The sequence below is a fragment of the Hermetia illucens genome, chromosome 1, assembly GCF_905115235.1.
Source record: "Hermetia illucens chromosome 1, iHerIll2.2.curated.20191125, whole genome shotgun sequence".
Lineage (NCBI taxonomy): Eukaryota > Metazoa > Arthropoda > Insecta > Diptera > Stratiomyidae > Hermetia > Hermetia illucens.
The window spans coordinates 54,549,894-54,574,636 of NC_051849.1; the positions used below are offsets into that span (position 1 = coordinate 54,549,894).

The 24,743-nt window shown below is 40.5% G+C and overlaps 1 protein-coding gene and 1 long non-coding RNA gene across 4 annotated transcripts in view; one reads left to right on the plus strand and one right to left on the minus strand.

Moving 5' to 3' along the window:
- LOC119649245 lies at positions 1–20,855 on the plus strand. Its single transcript, XR_005249108.1, has 3 exons — positions 1–126; positions 18,579–18,728; positions 20,725–20,855. It is a non-coding gene; the product is annotated as an uncharacterized LOC119649245 (long non-coding RNA).
- Positions 19,294–24,743, minus strand: part of LOC119649227 — a 36,134-nt gene continuing 30,684 nt past the window's right edge. For all 3 annotated transcript variants that reach the window (XM_038051297.1, XM_038051305.1, XM_038051289.1), the window contains exon 2: positions 19,294–23,626. In XM_038051297.1, coding sequence (XP_037907225.1) covers positions 20,444–23,602 — 3,159 coding nt within the window. In that variant the 5' untranslated portion in view covers positions 23,603–23,626 and the 3' untranslated portion in view covers positions 19,294–20,443. The remainder of the gene's footprint in view (positions 23,627–24,743) is intronic.

Consider the following 24,743-nt stretch of genomic DNA (forward strand, 5'->3'; position numbering starts at 1 on the left):
CCACACTTGATAGCTATCGGGCTGTAGGTGCAATCTGTACATAAATTAGGAGAAGGAGGCTTTTATTTGAATTGTACGCCAAAACCATTTAAACACAGAGGACTTCTCTACGGCTAGAATAACCTGGTGAGACAAATTTTAGACTAAATAATAGAATAATAGTTATAGTGTGATGCATATTAAAAGCTTATGAAATACAACACTGAGAAGACATTTCATCGAATAGTTCTGGCAGCTGGAAAATCTAGTCCCTGTAAAGCTTTGCAGGGACTAGATTTTCTAGCCCGTTGTGAGCGAAAATAAATGGTGTATATGTGTACACCTGCTATACTCCACCAAATTCGAAACTGTCTGAATCTAAGGAAATGTTTAACGATCTTGTTCTCAACGCAAGGCGATAAAGTCTAAATGTGATTGCCGAAGAAGCAAATGAAAGCGGGTGCACGAAGGTAATGTAAACCCTTTTCGGAAAAAAGGTCTAGCTCGATTGTAGACCTGACCTTTGTCAACCCTGCACTGCTGCGTGGTATGTCCTGGTGTGTTAACGAGGACTATAGCCACAGCCATTATCAGCCAATCTCCTTCAAACTATGGGTGGAGCCAAAGCGCAGAGAGCCAGCAGTCGAAACTGAGAAAGATGTCTGGTTCGTCTGCAAAAGCTTTGGATGAGTAAACCTTTATACAGGGATGGTTAAACCAACTCCATAAAGTAGGACCTCTACGAAAAGTGACTGTGACTCAGTTGAAGGAGCTCTGTTCGTATACGGACCTAAAACCATGGGGGGGCCTTTAGAATCTTGAAGGGGCAATTCAGCGGCTATTCATCTCCACAGATCATGCGTCTTAATCTGTTGCTCAAAATAATCTCGGGGTTATTGCCCCAGCAAGAGGAGGGCAAGAAGGCCCTTAAGCTTGCCCTGAAATGCAGACCTGATATATTCGCTGAGTTGTTCGAGAGTGCATATTCAAGGGGTTATTTCCTGAGGCATAGAAGCGGCAGCAATTGGTACCGCTGCCTAAGTTTGGTAAACCTACAGGTGAACAATCTTCATACAGATCCATTTATCTTCTAGACAATATGAGAAAAATGTTAAAGTGAGTTATTTACAATAGATTATTTCTGGTTGTTGGGAACCAAAGAGGCCTTTCAGATCGACACTTTGAATTCCGGAAAGCCAGATCAACCATTAAAATCATCAAATTCGTTACTGATTTAGTGGAAGATGACCTTCGGCAAATATTGCGTGCTAGTGACCCTAGACGTGAAGAATGCATGCAATTCGGCCAATTTGATTCTAGTCCCTGGCAAAAATTGATATTCCCACTTATATCGCAGCTATTGCCGATAGTGGCCCCGATGACGAACCCCAGAAGCATCTTCTCCGCGGATGTCCCACAGCCCACTTTGTACGACGTCATGTACAACGACGTATTTAATTTTCCCTTTCCAGAGGAAGCCACGATGCTGGGTTACGCTGACGACATTGGTTGTGGTCGCAAAGCATCCGAGTTATAGTCAGGCGAAGCAGCATGTACTGTTAAGGGATACTCAGAGAGTTCTGGTCTGATACTTGCGGAGGAAAAAACGAAATTATGCCTGCATTCAAATTGGGAATGATATCATCACCTCCAAGGCTGCCATTAAATATTTGGGAGTAATGATAGACGCGAAACTCAGTTATAGACAACACATGATTATTCGGTAGGGAATGAGGTTGATAGATTCATATTCAGAGTCGTAGAGGGAAAATCCGGACCGGGGGTGAATATTTTGCAAAATACGAAGCCCGGGGTGAAGATTCTGGTCTGTTGGTCTGCGGTGAAAATTATGCTCGGCGAAATTCCCATTTCGGACCCTGAGAAAACTACGGGTCCTAGGGGCAAACCTCCCTTTCCACCCGTCTCTCGTCAGGCCTGTTCATATTAGAATAACCACACAAAACACATACTCAATTATGATGTAAATTGAATGAATTTTAAATTACTTGATTGACAATATTTAAAAAACTCTCCTCGGCAGTCACACCTCATTAAAAAATTACCCCAAAGTATTGAAGAATTTTATGCGCTTGTCCTCTTAGTTTTAAGTGTCCATCTACAGACTACAGGCACAGATTATTCTTTACGAGAAGCTCAAATGCGAGCTACGGGAGTTGAGGAGAAAGGCCATGGAACTACCTATGGACTATACACTTAACTTCCTGGGTCTCTACTCAAACATTATCTGTCATTTTCGTTCTAGATTGTCTTCAATTTGGACACAGAAAAGAAAAATTAAAAGACCTATTTCCCGAAGCTATGCGTTGAGAAACTTATTCTAGCAGGAAGTGAGAGGGTAACAGCTGGCATCGGCATGCGTGTAAGATAGCAGTACCAGTATGTGACGAGTTAACATATCCAGCTAGCACGTCCTACCCTAGAGTGAACTGTTGCTACCTCAGATGCCCAGTTTGAAGGAAGCACCACTTCAAATAATAAAAACTATCTCTCCTTTACGATATTTGGCACCTACAACGGCCAAATTAGAGTACTCACAGTGGAGCTTGGGAAGGGCATCTCTGATTTCTGCACTACAAAATCATACCACGGTACTGATATTAAATACGTCTTAGGTAACCTAATCTTGGGGATACGAAAGACAAACATTGCCTGAAGGTTTGGTTGGAGTGTTATGCAGCTCTTTATCTACTAATAACAGCCCTGGATATCAGTTTTATTTGCCTTAAGGGGGTCATCCGGTGGGAAAGCCGTTTTTTCGCTTTTTTAGAAATTGTTCACCATATATTTATTAATATCTTCAGCATGCGTAATAATTTTTCCAGTCCGATAACATAGTTCATTATTGTAATACAGATAAATTTATACACCCATCTCCAAAAAAAAGGTGTTTTTCTGCTGACACGCTAGAGGGCGCTGCAATCATCTTAAAGAAAAAAGTAAACGGCATTCTAAGGTGCAGACTTAACTACAGTCCGCAAACTAGGATGATTAAAAAATATTAAAAGCTAAATTTTTGGCGCCGTGTTAAACCTTTTTTGTGAATTTTGGTATTTTTTAAGGCTTCTTTAATGAATAAAAAAAAAACTACTGAATGAATCGCAATTATCCTAGTTTCTGGACCGTAGAAATATGTTCTGAATAAGTCGTGAAAATTTCAAAGAATTTCGTTGGAAAGATTTTGGGTTATGGTGGCAGCAGATTTTCAATATGCAGTTTTGAGAAAAACGCATTTAAAAAGTCGAATGCGATTTTTAGTCATAAAATCTAAACTGACCATTAATCTGCTGTACCTAGTCCATAAATCTTAGTTTTCTTCGAGAAACACATGTACAGCCTTAACTTTAATTCTTGTCCTTTTAGTGAAGTCATTCGAACGTCATTCAGATCGATAAATGCGCGCTTTATTACGGCGATCGACATAAATCCGGCATGTGACTTATTACGTGTTTAACACTATTATTTCCGAACGACTCCGAATATCCAAAAATCACTTTGCCCATATTTTCCACACTATATCTAGATACAATTGATGCCAAAAAAAATCGATTCCGCGGATCCGACACACGACCCCCTTAAAGGTGTTATTGAGTCCAGATATGCATGTAACAATCAATTGTATGAAATATTTCCAAAAAAGGAAGAGATTATGAATGAGGGGATATTAAATGTTTGTCTAGCAGATGAATTTTCTTCTTAAATGGGAAAACCTAAGTTTTCAAGCCAATTTTGGTAAATCTCTACCAAGCAAATACAGTTATACTCAGCCCATACTTTTGGCGAATTTGAATCAAACTTAAAATAATCCCACGTTTTAATAATACCATTATGCTCTAGCCCTGTGAGTTGGTACTAAAGAATACACGAAAAGTCTTCCCTGCTTGTCGTAAGAGGCGATTAAAAGGGATTGAAATTTGTCCGCTAGCAACCTGCAAATGTTGAAACTTTATTGCTAACATCAACAACGCCGCGGATAGGGACTGACCTCACGGCTACGACCTTTGACTATCGAAAACGCACTACAATTGGTTTCTGGAATGTCCGCACGCTCCTAGACAACCGTAAAGGGGTCCCTCAAAATGCTCGCTTTCTCCAACATGAGCGAGAATTCCAGCGATATAAACTGGACATTGTAGACCTGAGCGAAATAAGATGGTGGGAATATGGAGAGTATTCCTCTCCCTCTTGCCACACTTATGGTAATGCGCTTTTGTACTCTGGAAAGCCAAGTGGTAGCAGTTGCAAATCCGGTATCGTGTTCTTTCTGACGACTACCGCAAAGCACAGTCCCTTGACCTTGGAACTGTTTCTGACAAACTTCTACCTTCAAGACTACGGTCCAGAGTAAAAAGTATCACAATTGTACAATGTTACTCATCAACGAACACTTCCGATATAGTGGAGAAGGATGCTTTCTATGAGCAATTAAACGCAGTTCGGAGCAAGCTTCTTAGAAGTGACATTGTGAATGTGATAGGTGATCTAAATACCAAGGCAGTATCTAACAATACTTTGCTCGGATATTCGATGGGAAAACACAGTCTGGGCGACCGCAACGGTAATGGTGGGAGGTTCGTGGATTTCTGCAACTTTCACCGCCTCATCATTGGTGGCACATCGTTCGAGCACAGTTGGGCTTCAACTGACCGTCGCCGTATGAACAATCATATCGACAACTTCGCATTTAGGGTTTACAATATATGCATGAAAAGGCCTCGAATTGGATTACCATGTGTTACATCCGTCAATTGTCGTAGGTTTAGGGAGCTGCGACCCCTCAAAGTTCAACGTTGACCGCTTGTATGACCCACCTGTCGCTCGACTGTGGGAGAGCTACCTTGCTGATCGGTCGGCAAATATACCGAGTAACCCGCCTGAGAATATCGATGTGCATTGGGCCACCATCGAAAATGATCTTTTCTCGACCATGATAAGATCTGGACGACTGGATCGATGAATTGAAGGGGTAGAAAGCTCTATTGAACGTTCCGAGTGATGACGGGCATAACGCGCTTGAACTCCATTATCGATCGAAACCCCAGACAGTTCAGCATAGTGTGCGCCGTGACAACAAAGAATTTGCTATAACGCTGGTCAGGTCGTCGACCACATTCCGTCATAAGATCTGAGTGACTGCGCAATCGTCGAAATGGATCGATGAACGGAAGGACATGATGCGCCCAAACTCCGATACCGAGCGAAATCTCGAGAAATTCCGCGTAATGTACGCCATCACAAGAGAGAGTTTGCTATTACACTGGTCAGGGAAGCCGAAGATGCTGCAGACCGCAATGATTTTTGCACCGCATACCGGGCTACTCCAGAGAAAATAATAGCCCTTATCAGAGAGACATATGATGGGGCAAAATGTCACGTGCTGATTTTGAGGGGAGAAGCAGAGTCCACCAGGGTTGCAACTTGCCACTGATATCATTTCTTCTTGCTATCGGTGACGTTCTTCATGGTGCCTTATCAGGAGGATTTGGCGAAATTCAATGGATGATGACATCTTTCCTCAAACACCTCGACTACGCTGATGGCATCTGTTTGCCCTCTCACCGGGTCGTGGACCATGGCCAAATGGCACCAAACAGAACAGACCCAACGTCTCGGGCTACATCTAGACCCGACACTTTAACAGCGTTAGATCGGCTTTCGCTGCCCTATCTTAATTCTGGAAATGCAGTTATTTCAACACTAATACAAGTTGAGGCTGTTCTGTGCTATTGTTCTTTCTGTGTTGCTACATGCGGATAGCACATGGAAAGTGAACTCCACTGTTACGCAAAAGCTCTAAGCTTTCGTCAATACCTGTCTACGTCGTATCGTCGTTGCACGCCGGCCTATCTCAAACGAAGAACTTGTGCGACGCATAAGCCTCGCACTCGTAGGCACTGTAATCGAAAGGCGGAAATGGCAATGGATAGGTTACATATTAAAGACAATTACATTTGCGGGTTACGCCATGCAGAAGAATCCATTCTCTCAAGATTGCCGATGACGCAGAACAGTAAAGGAGGAGTGCGAGCATCTCAGGAAGTTGTGGAGGGAGCTGAAGAGCATTCCAGGTAACCAGAAACGATGGCGCGTAAATGTGATTGCCGCGTTATACCCCATCAAAGGACGAGTGGCAACCATATATAATGGCATTTGGACAAGAGGAAGCAGGATTGTTTTGACGAGGAGTGCCAAAAAAAAGGAGTAGGGCAACCAATACTTACATACAATATATGTATATAACGTACTACCTACTAGACTACGAAAAATTAATATGATGGCTTTCGGACAATGGCAAATTAGATAGGAGTCAAGCCACCAGATAGATGCAGCGATAAAGACCTGAAAACAAACAATGGAATCAATAATATGCCCTAGCTATTAAAAGGCAGCAACAATTACAAGAGGAATATCATCCACATACTTATCCAGCAAATATGGAAAAGGGGAATCCCGGTAAAAAGGCGTCAAGGAATTACCTATCGATACAAAAGGCCAGTATGTGACAATTACAAGGGCATCACACTGCTTTGCATGATTCCACGAAAATCTGAAGCCTTACGCGAGAAGTCATTGGGAAGTCCCATGGCGGTGTGAGACAAGAGTGCTCGAGGAGTGCTGGGGGTTCAATGTCAACGTGGATTTCAAACGTGGGAAAGTAAGTGATCGAAGAACGCATAGGTGTAGCCGTTTCCCAGAAAAATGCGTATGACAGACGGACAGTAAATTGATTTAAAAAAAAATTATTTCTACACAAAACGTTGGAAACAGAAATCCGAATAGGTAATTTCTTCGATGAGTTTGGGATTCTTATTATCAATGAAGCAAGTAAAAATATAGTGTTCTCTGGACACCCTTTAGTTAGCATTTATATTTTATGGGGGGTCAAGGAAAAAACAAACTAAATTCGTCATAATCAAAAGCGAATAACATGGATAAAGCCTTAATTGCAATGAAAGCACATTCCATATAATTTACATTTTATCAAAGTACCCAAATTATATAATTTTAGAATTTGAATGGAACAACAACCAAAATTAGATCGAAAATATCAAAGCATGTAATCCCGCTTCCGCTTTACCATTGATTAATTGACCGTTAAAAATCTCATCGCAACTATTAGATGGTGGTTTTCACAACATTAGGACCATCTCTGATTTGGTTAGTTTTTTTTTCTTGAAGAAGGACTTCCTAAAACCATTACCAACACTATTACAAAAAATTGGCAAAATAATAAATTTGGCGACGCAATGGTTAAATTGATAGAATGCAACTCTCTTCATCTCGTTGCCCTGGGTTCGAATCGCAGTCGACATGGATGTTTGTGGTCGTCTTGCGTTTATCTCGCTACTGTGAGCTTATCAATTGTACAATATTAAGAAAAATAATAGTGAAACTGAAGCACAGTCTCTATGAAATTGCAGGAAAAGTACGATAACAACAAACAGACTATGTGAATATCTTATTTTAAAGGAGTGACCAAAAGATATATGTATCATAAACATCGGAAATTCAACCATTTCCTAACTATGGAAAGAGTTTCTGATACAGCAAAGTTATAGATGAAAAATTACAATTAACATTAAATAGATACCTAATAATCTGCAAGTTTCTAGAGTGGTAAATAAATTCGATGGTGACCGGGTATATGACTAGTACAAATCCTTGAAACGGCTCCAGTATTTTAATATCGACAGCTTTGCTATCGAATCCTATCCCCACCTCCACGCGGTGACCACTGGGTGTTTTGCATCAAAACAGCAGACGGAGGAGGGTGAAGGCGAGCTATCCCCGCCTTATATCGGAAAAAAATATACAGACTGACCCTCCTGGTAGGGGATTGAGCGAAGGGCTGACAACGCTTTCTAAAAAAATATCAACCTGTTTAGGAACCCAGGATGCAGCCTCGGATTGGACGGATCAAACGGCAACCACTTCGACAACGTCAAACGGACTACGCTTTTGGTACCTGGGATATTCGCTCTCTTTTTCGAACCGATACGGGGGGAGCTTCCCCACGGAGTAACAACGTCTGAGAAAGTGTACAGACAACATCAACGGGTATACCATGGTGGTTTCAGATCTGGACGATCGACAATGGACCAGATATACGCTTGAAAAGTGCTGACAATATGACATCGATGTGCACCAACTATTCGTTGTCAGGCGTACGATAGTGTAAATGACAATCCTCTGTACAGAATAATGATCGAGCTCAAAATCCCACCGCAGCTAGTCCCACTATTGAAAGGGCCAGGTCCAGGGTCCAAAATGAACTGAAACAAAGCTTTCCTATTGTGTCGGGACTGAAACAACTTGGTGCTCGAATACGTCGTCAGGAAGGTGGTCTCAGTCGATACCGGAGTTACGTTACTCATAAAGTCCGCGCAACTGGTGGCGTAGGTAAACGACGTGGATATTCTTGCCCGATCGATGCTTCGTATGAAGGAAGGGTTCAAGACAGCAGCGAGTTAAGTGGGGCTCAGGGTCAATGAATCCAAAACGAAATACATAACCTAAACTCGAAAGGCAGCAGCTAGTATGCAGAACATTGCAATGGGCGAGCATAATTTCGAACAGGTGAACCAATTCTACCTAGGAACCCTATTTTCGAAGGACGGAAACGAAAAACACGAAATCCAAAGGAGGATTAGTACTGCTCATAAAGCATTTTATGCGGCCCGTCCCACAGTGAGATCGAGCAAAGTACATAGAGACTGTAAACTATGCAATAATTCGTCTCATGGACGTGGACGCAAATGTCAGAAAAGTAGATCCACATCTTCGAGAGAAAAGTTCTCTGAAAGATTTTCGGAGCCATAAAGGGATGCCTGGCAAATCAGATACACTCATAAATTGTATGAATTATTTGACGGCCCACCAGCATCGACACTAGTCAAACCCCGGAAATTTCAATGGTCTAGCCGGATCGAACGAATGCACAAAACGAGTAGGAAACGTTAGACGTGACTCAGTGGACGCAGTTTGTAGATCGATCCCATAATCCCAATCAAATAAAATTCTTCAAGAACAACAAGTTTCATTTCGCTTAAATTACAGCGAGAGATGGGACCAGCTAAATTAGAGAAGTTTCAATAATTAAGAAACGCATCATACGTTATAAAAATTATTAATTTTGATATCTGTTTCAAAACTATTCAATACTGCTGCTTCTATTGGTTATGGATTTCATGAATTATACATTTTATCGATTCAAATACAATAGAAACGCTTGCTCTCTCACCTAGTAATGGCTCTTAACCAAGTGACCCTGACAGTAAACACCAACAAAACTAAGGTTCTTAGTCCGACTAGTCATCGCACTCCTCATCCTGTTTGCGTTAATGGGCAAAATTTCGAAGGAGCTAATGGAGTTGATACTGCTCCACACGTGAACAACGCGTTTTCGCTGTTTTGTCTTAAATCTGGAAATCCAGCTATCTCAAGAGCAACATCAAGCTGAGACTGTCCGCGCCAAAGTTTTCGCTATGCTGCTATATGGGAGTAATACATGGAAAGTGATGAGTTCCACTCCTTCCCAATTCATGTCTACATTGTGCCATTAGCATATCCTGAGCTAAGACAATATCAAATGAAGAACTTGCTCGGTGTACCGCCAGATAGCCGTGGTGATGAGAAAGCGGAACAGTGGTTGGTGTGAACATCACCCTATTTCCTCGTAGCATAGAACAGTAGATGACAGTCGCAAATTTCTCAGAAAATCTAACTAGAATAGATTAGTGATGGAAGATTGTCATGCTTTTTCTAAAATGGATCAAATCAACAGTTCCTCCCAACTAGATAACAGATGGAACTACAATCTCCCCTATTAAATAAATCCGTCTCCAGGTTGTTTCAATATATTTTTAACTTCTATGGTATAACTCATTATTATCTATTATCTGATATAATGAAAGCGCTTCAGAATATCACGTGCTTCGCCGGTTGCCACAATGAAATTTCAAACTCATTCACATCCCGGTCACTCATTTATTACTCTCTGAAATAGATAGCAATCAAAAGAAGCGATAAAGCATCGTGAAACGTTAGTATTTTTTTGTTTTGCAAGGCTTCTGCAAAACACTCCAATCAATTCTGAAATCTTATATAATCAGTGTCTTATCAAATTGCAATATTGACATTCCCGGCTGTCCATCACTACTATCTGCGAGTATACCTGGTTTTTTTCCTTGTATGAACTACTTTAAACGGACAATATGACCGTGATGCGAAGCAATTGAAACAAAGTACAAGTTTTATCGGCCCAGATACCTATTTTTAAATATATAGACGAGTTCAATGGAATTTTTTTATGATGATAGGAAGACAACACAGATTGCATTCAATTCTGATTAAGGAATGAAATTTTTATTAAAGCAAATGTATAGAAGCTTTGGAGGAAAAATTTACACCAAACTTCCACGATTTATCGCTCATATTATTAAAGTAACATTTATATATATGTACAGGTTGTGCAAGTCAAATTCAGAATTATCCAAACTAATTTCAGAAATTTTCAAACTAACTTCAGACTTTTCCAAATCAATTTCAGAATTTTCTATTTCAAGTTCAGATTTTTCCGTTCCAAAATTCTGAAATGGATATGGAAAACTCTGAAGTTATTTTAAAAAATTCTGAAATTACTTTGGAAAATTCTGAATTGGTTTAGAAAATTCTGAACCAGACAAAATCTATATACGCATTGAAAAATGCTGACCTCCTGAAGCTTATTGAAAGAGCGGTGAAGTTTTCTAGAATATTCAAAAATACTATTCCCAATTTTATTTAATCCGATATTGGAATGGATTTGTTCACTTAGAGACGTCTCCTTAATTACCTTTTCGAAATGTTCTGTTGTGTGTGATCATTTTGATTACGAGTTCTGTTACTCCCACCAGCCTCGCATGTTGAAAACTCACTCCTCCTCCTTTCCTTTTAACACATCCAAATTTCCAACTCAATCCTAGATGGTGAATACTTTTCTACTGAAATGCAAGGCAAAGATCTAAAGAAAGTAATGCATATAAGTAAGGCCAAAAAGTTCATTACCAGTGCCCTCAAGACTATATGTAAAGCTACAACTGTCCAGATCACTTAACCAACAACAACAAAGTAGTGTCTTTACAAAATATTAGGCGAAGATGGTTTCACGGTTTCTTACCAGGACAGAGGCAAATCGTCAGACGCTGCTTCTCCTCTACCCCGGCAGCAGCATGACAAAAGCGGCTCGCAAATGTTAAATGCAGAAAACGACATGACTGTAAATTATATTGAACGTAAATCCGCCCAACCGAACCGTCAAAATAATGTGACGACGCCAAAAAGCATATATGAACGAGCACCTAAGAGTCACATTTCCATTTTCCAACAAAAAATTTCAATTATAGACAGGCCCGTCCAAGAAAGGGTAGGAAAGGGGGATTTTCTCAGACCCGAAGCTTTCTCGAAAGGCCTAGGAATAGAGTCATGACCATGGTTATAAAAAGAAGTCCGGAAATGATATGATGACTTTTCTAGCAAAATCGTTGGAAATTGTCCAGCAATTGAAACATTAAAATGAGATCATTTTCAACTTAACAGTTATTTCGAAAGTTTGGTATCATTTCCTGCTAGATACAACCACCCTAGCCAATTTGCAGGCAACTTTGAATATGGATAAGAGCTGCATGAGGTCTCAAAGGAAAGTCAAAGTAGTGGAAGAGCTTATAGCTAACTATCCTTTTTCAAAAAAGAAAGGAGAAGAAAAGACAGCTTCGGCGAATGGCGACAAAAAGGTATAATTGGAAAGAGTGATTAGGCTTGGTTTCGAAACAGCAATCATGCTTTTTGTTCCCAATTTTCAAATGAAGTTGTTTTCATTAGAAGGAGAGACTGATCTTGATTACGAGACGAACATACATAATAAATATCGCACCTTCACTGACGAACCAGCAATTAGCTTCAGGCAAGAGCAACCCCCCCCCCACTCGCCAAAAAAGTGGCACAGTTAACCAAATTTTTCAGTTTTCCAAGAAAACTTTGGATCCAGAGGAATCACCCCTGGGTCGCTACTCATTCTTAACGGTCCAGTGTACATGGGGTCGAAATCGATACAGGGACGTCAGTGAAACTTTGGAAATGATTGCCTTCAAAAAGCAAAAACCCGTTGCCTTCAACTGCAAACTCGAGGCGCACTTCAAGCAAAAATTTCCTCGCTAGTGGTGAGTATGATACTACGTTCGAGAGAACCAACCCCAAGCGCAATGTTCTAACAAGGCCACCATGAAGGCTTCTACAACCACCGCAATAGGCAGCGGAAAAGAAGCTTATAAGTACCAAAATTCTTCCATTTGTGGTTGTTAACCACGCTGAAAATTTCACCCGCATCATCATCTCTCAGCCAGTAACAAACAACTTCCTCGTCAAAAAAACAGGAAACTTGAACCATCGAATCCTCCTCAAAAATAAAGAACACCACATTACAACGAAAACTATTCTCTGGGGAACAAGGCGAGGTTCTTCACACATACTCAGAGTAATCTGACTAATTATTCGTGGCACTAAAAGTATAAGTCATCTCCACTGTCAATCCGAACTCGTCACTCGGTTGAGAATGCCCTTCTACTTGATATAATGAAACTTTTCTTCTCTGAATGGCAATACGAACTCGTTTATAAGCTTGACATCTTTCATTTCCAGCAGCACATCAACAAGAAAATTTTTAGTTCTCTAGGGAAGCATAAATGCTAAAAAAAATTCAGGTTCCATGCACCACTCCAGTTAGAGTCCCACAAGATTTTGTTTTCTCGGTAAACCTTTCACACACTTGATACTCTGGATATCCAGAAACCCCATCCCAACCAAATTAAAATGCTAGAGCTCGTCTGAATACATATTTGGATAAACCCTACTGATACCTCAAGAAGTTGAAACTAGCCCTAATCTCGTAAAAACGCAAAGCAATTATTTTTAAAATGAGAAATAAAGGCAATACCGAAAATGGTTTCCAATTTCAAAACCTGTTCTTAAGAATCCGCATGAACTTCTCTCATCCCATATTGAACCAGATCATCAATATGCTTCACATCAACGAGGCTGTAAACGGTGTAAATAGCACCCGCAACTTGTTATACTCCATTCTCCGCTTTAACAACCCCTTTCATCCACGGTCAAGATTTTTTGCTACAAACAGTTAACTCAACTAATAATCTTCAGCTTACAAAAACTATTTCGCTCGAAACGTTTCACCATAGGGTCACAGCTTTAACTGTACAAGACTATGATCTTCCCAGTCCTTATGTATTCCTCGGAGACTTGGGTTCTTAGCAAAAAAATGCGAACTCTGGGCCACGCTTGAGGGAAGAATCCTCAGAAGAATTTTTGGCCCCTACATGAGGATGAACGATTCCATAGCCTACTCAACGACGAAATTTATGAGGGATACCGCAACCGTCTGGTTGTGGATAAAATCCGGCTCAACAGGCTGCGGGTGCCGAGTCACTTAATCCGAATGGATGAGGATGGTCCTGCCGGAAATTTTATAATATCTATGATAGAAAAAGAAGACGAAGCAGACCCTGCCTGAGATGAAGCAATGGCGTTGGTCAGGACGCTAGACAGCTTTTAAGGATATCGAATTGGTGGACCTCGGCGCAAAGCCGGGGTCTCTGGAGTTCCTTACCAAGGGAGACTGGATACCGGTTGTTGCGCCGTTAATGATGATGATGAATAATCTTCAAAATTGACACTTCTGCTCATTAGATGCAGAGCCTGCGCCTCGAGGAAGGGCCAATCCTCGGTCACTCCAGAGATATATTCAAAAACGAGGATGGTATGAACATGGTACATATCCAACCAGATCCTCTGAGAAACCTCTGAAATATCTCACATCGATGCTGTCATGCCCGGATACGGACTGAAATTGTTCAAGAGAGCCAATCACATGAAAATTCTTTAGTTGCAGAAATTCTGATTGTGATCGAACAAGAAAATTTCTTTCGTTCGAACCAATTTCCACCAATCCTGCATTCCTATTGAAGTGACAACCGCTCTTGCGGCAAGGAAAATAGAGAAATTTGCTACGCAAGTCGCCACTCCCATACCTTATACTTTCCTCCAACGAATGGAAACGGACCACGACTCTCCCAACGCCCGCCATTTACGTTCAGTTCGGGTTGTCAGTTACGCCTGACGAGTTCGCATTTGACCGTCGCGCGACCGTAACGTAAATGCAATGTAGTTGGTCTGTCACTTTTAACTGTTCAGACGGTCGATGGTCGAATGAAAATGGTTCAGCCCACCGGCCACACATGTTTCTTTAGGCTGTGAGCGAGAATTTTATGGGCATCTTTATCGCTGGTGAACATTTTTGATAAATGCTCACACAGAAAAATATCTCAAGGTCTTCCACGTCTGGCCGAACTGAATGTGGATGACAGGCCTTACCTTCTCTTTTCCAATTCTGATCGCATTTTTGCTTTTAAAATTTCCCTTTTGTATACTTCACCAAAGGAAAATTAGTGGTAACAGTTAACATCAAGAAATGGGAGTCGCTAGTCTCTCTCTCGCATTCTTAGATGCTTCTTAGTTGTTCCAAATTGTTCAACTATTCATGTATCTTTATTGTATCGTCCTTTGGTTTGAGAAATCTATGGTAACTTTTGTTGTCAATGTGAAGAAAAAGCGAATGACCTACCAAGAAACACATTAACAACGCGAAGCAGAAGCCATGCAAACAATAGGTCAAGTCAACTGACCACAAGGTACCAGCCGGCCAAAGAGTGATTGGCAACAATATGTCTATAAAATAGAATAGAAGAGCTGTTTGCAAGAAACGTCCGTTTTCATGTATCATCAATGTAAACTTGATGAATGCCTGTTCTGACATTGGCGGCATGGAAGTAGTTGAAAAAACAAGGATGCGCCACAAAAGTATATAAAAAATTCAGTTAAATTTCGAAATGAACAAAGAGTTAAGCTTTCCATTTCATGCGGTAGTAGAGACTTTAACCTGCTTGGTCATAGAAAAAACCCAAGTACAGCGCTTATACCATAAACGCAGTACACCCGATTATGATGGGCATAGGATTTTTTCTAGAAATTTGAAAGTCGTTCAATCATCATCAGTTGGAGATTTGAGTACCAGAAATTATTTGCGTCTGACTGTCTCCTTTTTTGAAAATGGCATCGGCAGCTGGCTATCAAAAGCACCGAGTTGGAATACGAATACATAGTTACATTTGTAACTATGGGAGCTATTTTTCAACATCATCGCAATCCATTTCGATGCAGCTGGTGAGGGGAATTAGTTTTGATGCCTCCTCGGAAAAAAAACCCTACCATTACTCACTTTTCCACCTCCCCCCTAACTTCTTCCAGTGGAAACAATTTTGCACTGATGTGCACTTTCAGGAAGGTAGACGGATGTTAATCTAAAAGCCCCAACTCAGGTGAGTACGGGTGGTAGTTCAAAATGTCCCATCTAAACGAGATTAGGAATTTGGCCTGGCCATGTGAGGTCTGGAATTGTGATGCAGCAGGCGGACTCCGCTTGCCACTCCTTTTATTCTGGTTCGACCTTTCCAATTTTTTAGGGTATCACAGTATCTTGCGGGTTGATAGTGTTCCCCTTAGCCAGATATTTCATTAAAATTGTTCATTTTACGGTCCTAAAAGATGGATGTCATGATTTCCTGGTAACTGTGGTTTTGAATTTTTTGGCAGAGAGTGGCGCCATTGCTGAGACTGTATTTTGGCTTCAAACAGTTTTAACCTCATTAAAAATCCCAACTGAAGTTTTTTGCTATCAACAAGGTACGATTTTTTTCGCAAAGGATAATTCAGGGTCAAGAGTTTTCAACATACTAACGTCGAATTGACTTAATTTTGAGCTCCTTTAATTTTTATGGTGGTCCTGATTCAATCGCCTGCACGTAAACCGTTTCCTCAGTTCCGCGCATTCCTCTAAAAATTCAAAGAAATCATCCGGCCATTCGTAATTCTAAGTCCCACTAGGATCGTTCACATTCCTGGTGTCGTATGTGCGATATAGTGGGATGGACAACTGGACATTTAAGCCCACAAAGAACTCTGCCCGCGATATAGGCGCAACCAAATAACCGGGCGAGGAACACATTCCGCATTCCGGGAATAATATATATGATTAGAAAGCTGTAAACGGATTTTATACTTATATGCGTAAAAATTTGAAGGAGTCGAAAACTCTCGCAGCACAGTTCGGTCAAAACTCCAAAATAATAAAGAAAACAATTGGAAGATTTTTCGTTAAACACTCAAGTATTTTACTAGCACACATTTACCATTTTTCAGGAATCATTTGATTGACGCATGGACAGTAAGTTAGTCTCAGCAAAACAAATACGCGTCTGCACGCTAAATGTTAGCACCCTATCTGAAAAGACCGAAGAACCCGCAAGAGCCCCTCGGAAAAGGCCCATTGATATCTGCGTTCTGCAAGATACCCGATGGTCTGGTGCCAAAAGCTGCGACATAGAACGCGAACGCGGTAAAAATGGATATAAACTTCTCAATTTTGGTAGCCCATACACTTAATATGGTGTTGGCATTGCCATCTCAGAGGGTTTGTTGAACGATTTGATGATGGCTGATGAAGCCACCATTATATCAGTTGATCGCACTATTCACTTCTTCATCGCATACGCACCACAGACACGTCGACCTGATGCCGAGAAAGATGCCTTCTGGCAACTTTTCGATGTAAAGACTTGTAACGTGCTTGCTATAGTAATCATCATTGCCAGGAACCTTAATGGTCATGTGAAAAGGCAAACGGTAACAGGTGCCATGGGTGAAAGGAGTTTGGAGCGCACAATGAGGGTGGTGAGCGTATAAACGATTTTGCGGACACCCATGCATGACGTTGTACCTATCAATACATGATTCATCAAACAATTATCTTATCTTCCTGCATTTTATAGTCGGAACAGTGAAGCGCAAATCGACTGTATTCTCATAAGACGACGACATTTTATCACTGTCTCTGATTGCAAAGCCATTCCCTATGAAACCATCGCACCTCGACATCTGCCGTTGATTGCCGTGCTGCGAATTAAGCCACCGATAAAACAGCGTGAGGAACACACTAGCCCGCCGTGCATTAAATGGTGGCGATTTCGTGAGAACAAAGAAATGATATCACGAGATTACCAACCATTACGAATATGGAAGAAACGTGGAATCAAATGAAAAACACGATCCACAAAGCGGCGTCTGCAACCGTCGGGATCACCAAGCCAGTTAGACGGTACATCAACCGAGATACTTGGCTTTGGAATGACGATGTTGAAATGAAGATCCGTCAAAAGAAACTCCTCTATCACAAGTTTCTCAACGATAAAACGGTGGCCAATTGGCAAATTTATAAGAATGCAAACGGAGCAATCCGTGCTACCCGAGTGTCCCATTATAAAAATCTTTACGATAAAGTGAACACTCGGAATGGCGAGAGAGATCTCTGCCGATTTGCCAAAAGCCGAAATGAAAGCACACAAGATGTCGAACACTCCTGTTGCGTTAATGACAAGAACGATACTTTCCTTACCAACCGTCGAGCCGCGACGGATAGATGGCGAGAATATTTCGAAGAATGAAAAATTTCCTCATCCTCCACTTCCACAATCATTGCCGGCATGAGGAGCAGTTCAACCTGTCAGCGCAACTGTTGCTCAGAGGTCGCGGTGAGGAAGACGAGGCGAGAACCCTGTCGGCTGAAACAAAACCAAGTAGCCAAGAAGAACCTCCATAATGGTGGCACCAGGAGACACTGTATCACATTGTTTTGCCGGCCGTGATGCAATAGGCGAATGCTCCAAAGACCTAATTAGGGCGATCAGACCCGAGTCTGCACGGGGACTCATCTGAAGTGGCAATAAGTCACGAAACCTTACCAGGAGTACACTGGTACCACGGGAACCGGGATAGCCCCTGAATTCACATACTTCAGGAGGATTTCTGTTGTATGTGCGTTCAGCTCGGTTGTTGCGGTTGTGGAAGCTTCCTGGGGGTTGTTGGTTACCTTCGGGACTCAACGTGGTGTTGCGTTTCAACACGGGAATCATACTCCTTATTTCGGTGGAGCTTTAGGTAGGTCTTGCATCCACCAGTATGAATGCTAAGCCAGGCACTTGCTACAGACTGGTACCGTTGTAGCTTGTTGCAGCGGGGTCACAAAATCAATCCATGCCTTAAGAAGACCTTTGGATTAAGTCCCCGAGACAGGTACCCACAAAAAACTACACAGACGTAACTGAAACCGACCCCGCTTGTGATTTGATTCCTTCTTCTTTTCGTCTCTACGATCTATACTAAATAGAGAAATCATATGGTTCTCGTATTCCATATAAATGTATCCAACCAAAATACTTTACCCTACAATGGAAAGCATTGAAACTATAGTCCGAGACTCAACTATGATATTAAGGTAAATTATGTCAACACATTAGAAAATCAAGCCGAAATTTTCAGCACTTAAAAAACAATACCTTAAATGAATGCCTCCTAATTCCAAATTTAATTTGATTTTTAATTCCAATTTTAACTAATTTGAAAATTTTTATTATTTTTAGGCAAGGATTTGGAGTATTGACCCTTTCTGTAAAATGTTTAAGTTACTATTAAAAAGAAGTCAAAGATGGAACAAAAAATTCCTTTTTCTCAACCATTGTCACCAGCAAGATCAGTTCCATATAAATGAACTCTTTGAGTTGATACCCAAGGTAAAAAAAATGCCAAACCCACTTTTCGCATTTATTCTCCTCCTCAACATTAGCGTAAAATCATTTCATTATTAACTGTATGCATAAGCTTTCATAACAAATAACATACTTGAGGAAGAGTTCGACCGAATGATGGATGCGAAGCGAATCGACTCCAATATGTTTTACTTGCCCCGAACATCCAAGTAAACGGGAAACAGCCCAAAGGTCGATCGAAACAGCGATGACTGGATACGATACGACGGCAATTCGAGAACACCTTGACTCCTCCCGGAACAGGTTAAAAAAGAACGAGAGATGCAATGAATCCAAACGAAACGAGCTGGTTACGCTAATGACAAAGACTAAAGAAGAAGGGTGTACTTAATGCTTTTAAAAATGAACAGTAAAAGTAGTATCATGCGCAAAAGGTGAAGGCATTGAATTTCATTCAAAATAAGATCGAATTCGTGATTCGTCCTGTAACGCGCGATGCACCTGAGTTTAACAAGATGAAATTGCAGTTCTTCTTGACATAATGAATAAATTTCGATAAAAGGTAACTTCCGACATTTAAACAAACCAATCGAATGTATCAATTTTTATAAATTCTCTCGAAGAATCCATTACACACATTTTTATACACAACATTTCAAATACAGCAAACAAAAGGAGAAAAATAAAGATCCTCTAACAAAACCACCTAAAACATAACAAACTAACAAGAAACTACCATTTTAAACAGAAATGCAACTGATAATCATCACCCTGTCATTGTACTTACAATTATATATATATAACATAAAGCGTTAAAAATAAATCAAAAGTCTTATTCAAACCAATAAACAATAACTACAATAATAAATACATCTCTGGTTTAAAAATTAACGGCAATATTTTGATTTCATGTTTTTTGATTTTAACTTTAAGTTCATTTTGCATTGCAAACTCTTTATAAACACCCTAAAATATATGATTCATTGAACGCTTCATTCTTAATAGTGTTGTTTCCGTTGAAATATCATTTTTTGGAAAATAGATAAAACACTTATCCGACAAAAATAGTTCATTCAAATAAATACATTTTTTGGATATTCTCATGCTTTGTAAATATTATAATTTCAGCTTATATCGGTATATCTTTGGTTATTTAAAACTATCAAACCTTTGATTTTTACTATTTTGGTAAAGTGAGATTCAAATACTTGAAGATAATTTACTCTTCGTATGAATGCATAGCTTTTTGGTTTGGTTTTAATTTAAGACAGGTTGAGCTCAAATTAAATTTGAAAAACCTCCCTCTAGGAACACATAAATTTCAATCATTAACTGCCGGTGCCCATTTAAAAATTGAGAGTATGAGACGAAACGTGCAACATTCATTCAGTGCAAAAAGAAAAAAAGCTATCCAAATGAACAATTTTAAAATATAGCGAAATTCTCTATCGGAACGAGCTTTTTATGAATTTTTTGATTAGTCTCAAGTTTTGCTCGTTATTCGCACATTACTCCCGTTATTTAAGTACTAAACTAAAACAAATAACAACTTGGCACTTATATAAATGCCGTTTACATCACTCTGAGCAGATATTTCCCGCAAATTTTGTAAAAGTGAAAGTAAAACGAAGGGTACGAATCAAAATCAAAACAGGAATGCAAATTAATCTAAAGCCCTCTTCAAGTGTCGCACACAGATTACTTTAAAGGCCGAACCAACCCCCTTAAACCTTAAAATTTTACGAACAAGAGCCGATTTTGAACTGTTTACTCCGCTTTATAAATTTATCTTTCAACTTGGATAATAACAATTTTTTGGTCATTCCGTCTTTCAACTGTTGCCTCTGACCTTTCCGTCTTTTCAGGATATACTTTCTATATTTTTTACAAATTTTGTCGATTATGAATATTTTTAAATAATTACTCTTTTGTATATATTTATTTTGAAGATATTTTAACAATCTTTCATTCTCGAATGCATGTAAGTTATCAGGTACGATTTCTTCATGATGTATTGCAGAGAAATCTCTTGAATTTTCATCGGATGTTAAACAAATTTCCGCCAGGGAATCATCTAAAATATTACAATCATCATTAGCGCTAATTATGCTACTACCACTACAAATAGAATCATTAACATCCGCCGATGCCATCATCGAATCGTTTTCGCAGTCGTTCGCATTGTTATTACATGCGGCATCGCCCTCGGATTCATCGTCAATATATAACTCAATGAAGTCGCTTTCATTTAAGTTACCCCCGTCCGTGTTTACAACATTTTCATTAATATCACATTCAATAAAATATAAATTACTATCTAAGTCATCTAGGTTTAACAGTAAAATGTTTTTCTCTTCGTAAAAATTGTTTAAGGCGTATTCGCAAAGTGCACTTAGTTTTGGTATAGCTGATGGTTTTGATTGTTGATTCAGTTCACCCGACGATGGATCGTCCGACACGACGACGCGACTGGCGCGATCCTCCTTCGTTAGCCAATCCCGACCAAATTCGGAATTGAAAAAACTTATACAAATATCCTTAAGAGTCTTCGGATTGAATAAGGAATGTGGTGATTTCTTGGGTTGATCTTTGGAATGATCTGAGGTGGCTGCAATAGGCATTGTCTTTTTTGTTGATAAATTTCGTCGTTTCATCGAATTTTTCATTACTTTTCTGATTCGAATTGATTTTCCACTTTTTGTCTTTATAATTTTCCCAAACATTCGATATTTGATCTTCGTTCGATCTGCGATTTTCGGCTTAACTATCCGTTTCCGTCGTTTCAGTTTTAGGGTTGTTTTCACAGGTTCTACTCGATCTTGTTTGATTTTCTCAGACTCAATAACATTTTCTGCGATATTGGTCAATGCACCATTCGGGACTTCCAGCAGCGGCTCGGGAGTAGCATCGGGAACTTCCCTTGCATCGACCATCAGCACGTCTTCTATAACTTTCTCCTGAGTTTCATCAGTTGACATTACTACCTCTTCCGATAGAGGTGCAGACACGGTTGAGAGATCATGCAAACGGTCAACCGGAGCCTCCAATAGACTAATGTTGCCATACTGCGCAATATCAGTTACTGGTACATCTACCGATTCTAACACAACAAGTTTTTCAGCATTTCCACTCTGCGCGGTTCCGATCGAGTGTGATATGAGATCAGTGTCTTTTGATTTTTCGATATCAATAATGATATCTGGCAAATTGATGTACTGATTATTCGCCACATTGCTGTCGACAGTGATTCCGACATGAATTTTGGGCCTAGTATTAAACGACCCCTTGAACTGGAGATGATTTTCACCCGAAGTGTTTTCCACTTCTATGTTCGTTTGCTGCACGTACAGCTGGCTCTCACTTTCATCCATCTTTTCAGCTCCATCCTCCTCGTCCTCATTCCACGTAGAAAGGAATTCCCGCAGATTTTGGCCTTTCCCAAGTGAGGATTTGGTTTTATCGGTACAGACGGTGCTTTGTGACAAAGACACTTGATTCGCATGTGCATTGGTGTGGGCATAATAGCCTCCCTCTAAAGGCTGGGTATATATAGCGTCTTTATTCATCATCTCATTCGAGGTGGATATGTTTCGAACGCCTGGAACTACACCCATATTATAGCCCATCGTATGCCTTGTGTCTCGCAAGCATTGTTGAGAATAAGGATCCTGAAACTCAGCCGTACTCATTTGATCATTACAAACATAATATGGCTGAGAATTGCAAAAATCGTTCGGCATCGCAGCAGTGGATCTGATATGTTTTTGAACAGGCGTGTTAACGAGACCTGGTTTGCCATAAGCAGGATGATGATATGCTGAGCCATTATCTTGGCGCTGCGAGCAATAGTCGTAAGTTTGTGCGGCTTCATTACCAATGTAATTGTAGCGATGATCGTATGGAGGGATCACCATGTTCTGAGACATCGCCTGATGGTATTTATAATCCACGGGCAAACATCTAGATCGAGAATTATACAAACTGTCCGACGGAACATGCGAATTCATCGAATACATGACTTTCTCTCGTGTTCGCATCCCCTCTGATGTGTGATATGCGTGATAAGCCGCACTTGAGCCATAGTAATCAGTGTAATTGTTTTTCAGCGGACAATTTGTTTGTGGCATAGGTGGGACTGTCGGCGTTTGCACAGCTGCAGGTGGGGCCGTCGTTGGTGGCGGAATATACGATGACATTAACCTTCGATTGGTCTGATATTCATCCCACAACATTCGAGCATCATCATTACAACCTTGTGCATATGAGCAATAATTTTGATTGGGGAAAGAAGCTGGTTGAGGATACCCATAACAGTTCGGATACACGGGAAATTGCGATAATTGCGAGGAATTCGTAGATTTACCGAGACTTGACTTCGCTACAAGGTTTGTATCCTCACAGTAGGAAGATGCGCCAAGCTTCGGATCCGGATATATTCCCGGACTATAGTTCTGATGATAGTTTGTATCTTTTCCAGTTTTCCCATAACTTGCAGGGGATACTCCCAGGCCCATGTTGAATTTGTACTGATCATAGTAACCCGTCGTCGGCGTATACTGCGTGCTATCTTTGTAATTTTGATAATTATAGTTCGCATACGGATTAATTACCGGTTGGGGCTTTTCGTTAGGCTTGTAAGTTTGTTGATGGTAATCTGTTTTCGCGTAATTTTGATGGTACTGTAAATTTGGAACTGGTTGCGCTTGTTGCGGTGCTTGTGTCTGTTGCAATACTGCTCCCGTTGCTGATGAAAGTTGGTATCTCTTATCTTTAAGTTCATCTTCGAATGGATATGTTAGTTGGTAAATATCGCCATAGGTGGAGTTCGGTGATGTGTAGTTTACTGGATCCTTGTAGTAGCCGTAATTATTTGTCGCAGCAGCAGGATTCCGTTCCATTTCGGCATTATTTCGTTTCAGTGTCTGAAAAAAAAAGCAATGTTAATTGACTTGATAGGGGTTATAGGTATGGATGCATTGTAAAAAATACGACGATCGTTATGAAAACGTGAAAAAAAAAACGATTTGATCAAATAGAAGTGTCGTTAAATCAAACTGTTGAATGAGAAAAAAGAAATGTTTAATGTCGTCGGTCTAGAAACGCCCTGGGCGTGATACATATTCTTGGAAATACCGAATAAGAAATAAAACATATTTGGGATGTTCCGTTAAAAGCGCCCAATCTTGGCTTAGAGGTGCAATCAAAAGTTTTCTACTCTCCTCCAATTTTAATTCAGCAATGAATCGTAAAATGTTAGGAATGCTGGATCTAATCACAATCAAATATCACAAATTCTCATCGATAAAGAATTACTGTTTTCGTTAGACCCATGAGGTGTGGAAGGAACTTATTCCTTGCGATGCAATCAGACGCGGATTTAGTATTATTATTCTGTTAAGAGAAGTTAGATTTCATCTGGACATCAAGCAAGCATATAACCGTCAAGAATGTTAATTTATTCCCTACTCCCGAGAATTTCAACTTGGCATCTGATATTAAGTATTCCGCCAGGTGGCGCGATCTGCTTTGGACAAGTGCCGGACACTGTCCCAGAATGTGTATGGAGGTTTCGACACACTCCGCACAGAACCAACAAGCAGTGTCCGTAGATATCCCTAGCTTCCCCCGGCAATAGTTTAGTCGGCAGTGAGTATTCCTACTATAATCCAAATATTCGCTTGGATTCGTGTCCCCCCATAAGTTCCCTGAACTGGTCCATTTCTGGAAAGCTCGCCCAGTATAGTTCCCTCAACCGTTCCTCTCCATTTCTTAGATTCATAGCCATGAAACCGTTTCCGATTCCACAGAAGGGTTCTGGCCCATGTAGAGGCGTCCCCGCTTCCTTCTTGGTCAATTCGTTCGTTGCCTCATTGCCTTCCAACCTAACATGGCTTAGAACCCGAAGTATCCACACCCAGGGATGCCGTTGGACATGTCCTCATTGCCTCGCTGATACACACGGAGGCCAGTCTTCGGAGTTTGTTTAATTGTGTGCTGAATTGAGTTCTTTCTGCCTTATTGTTGCAGTATATATCCAAA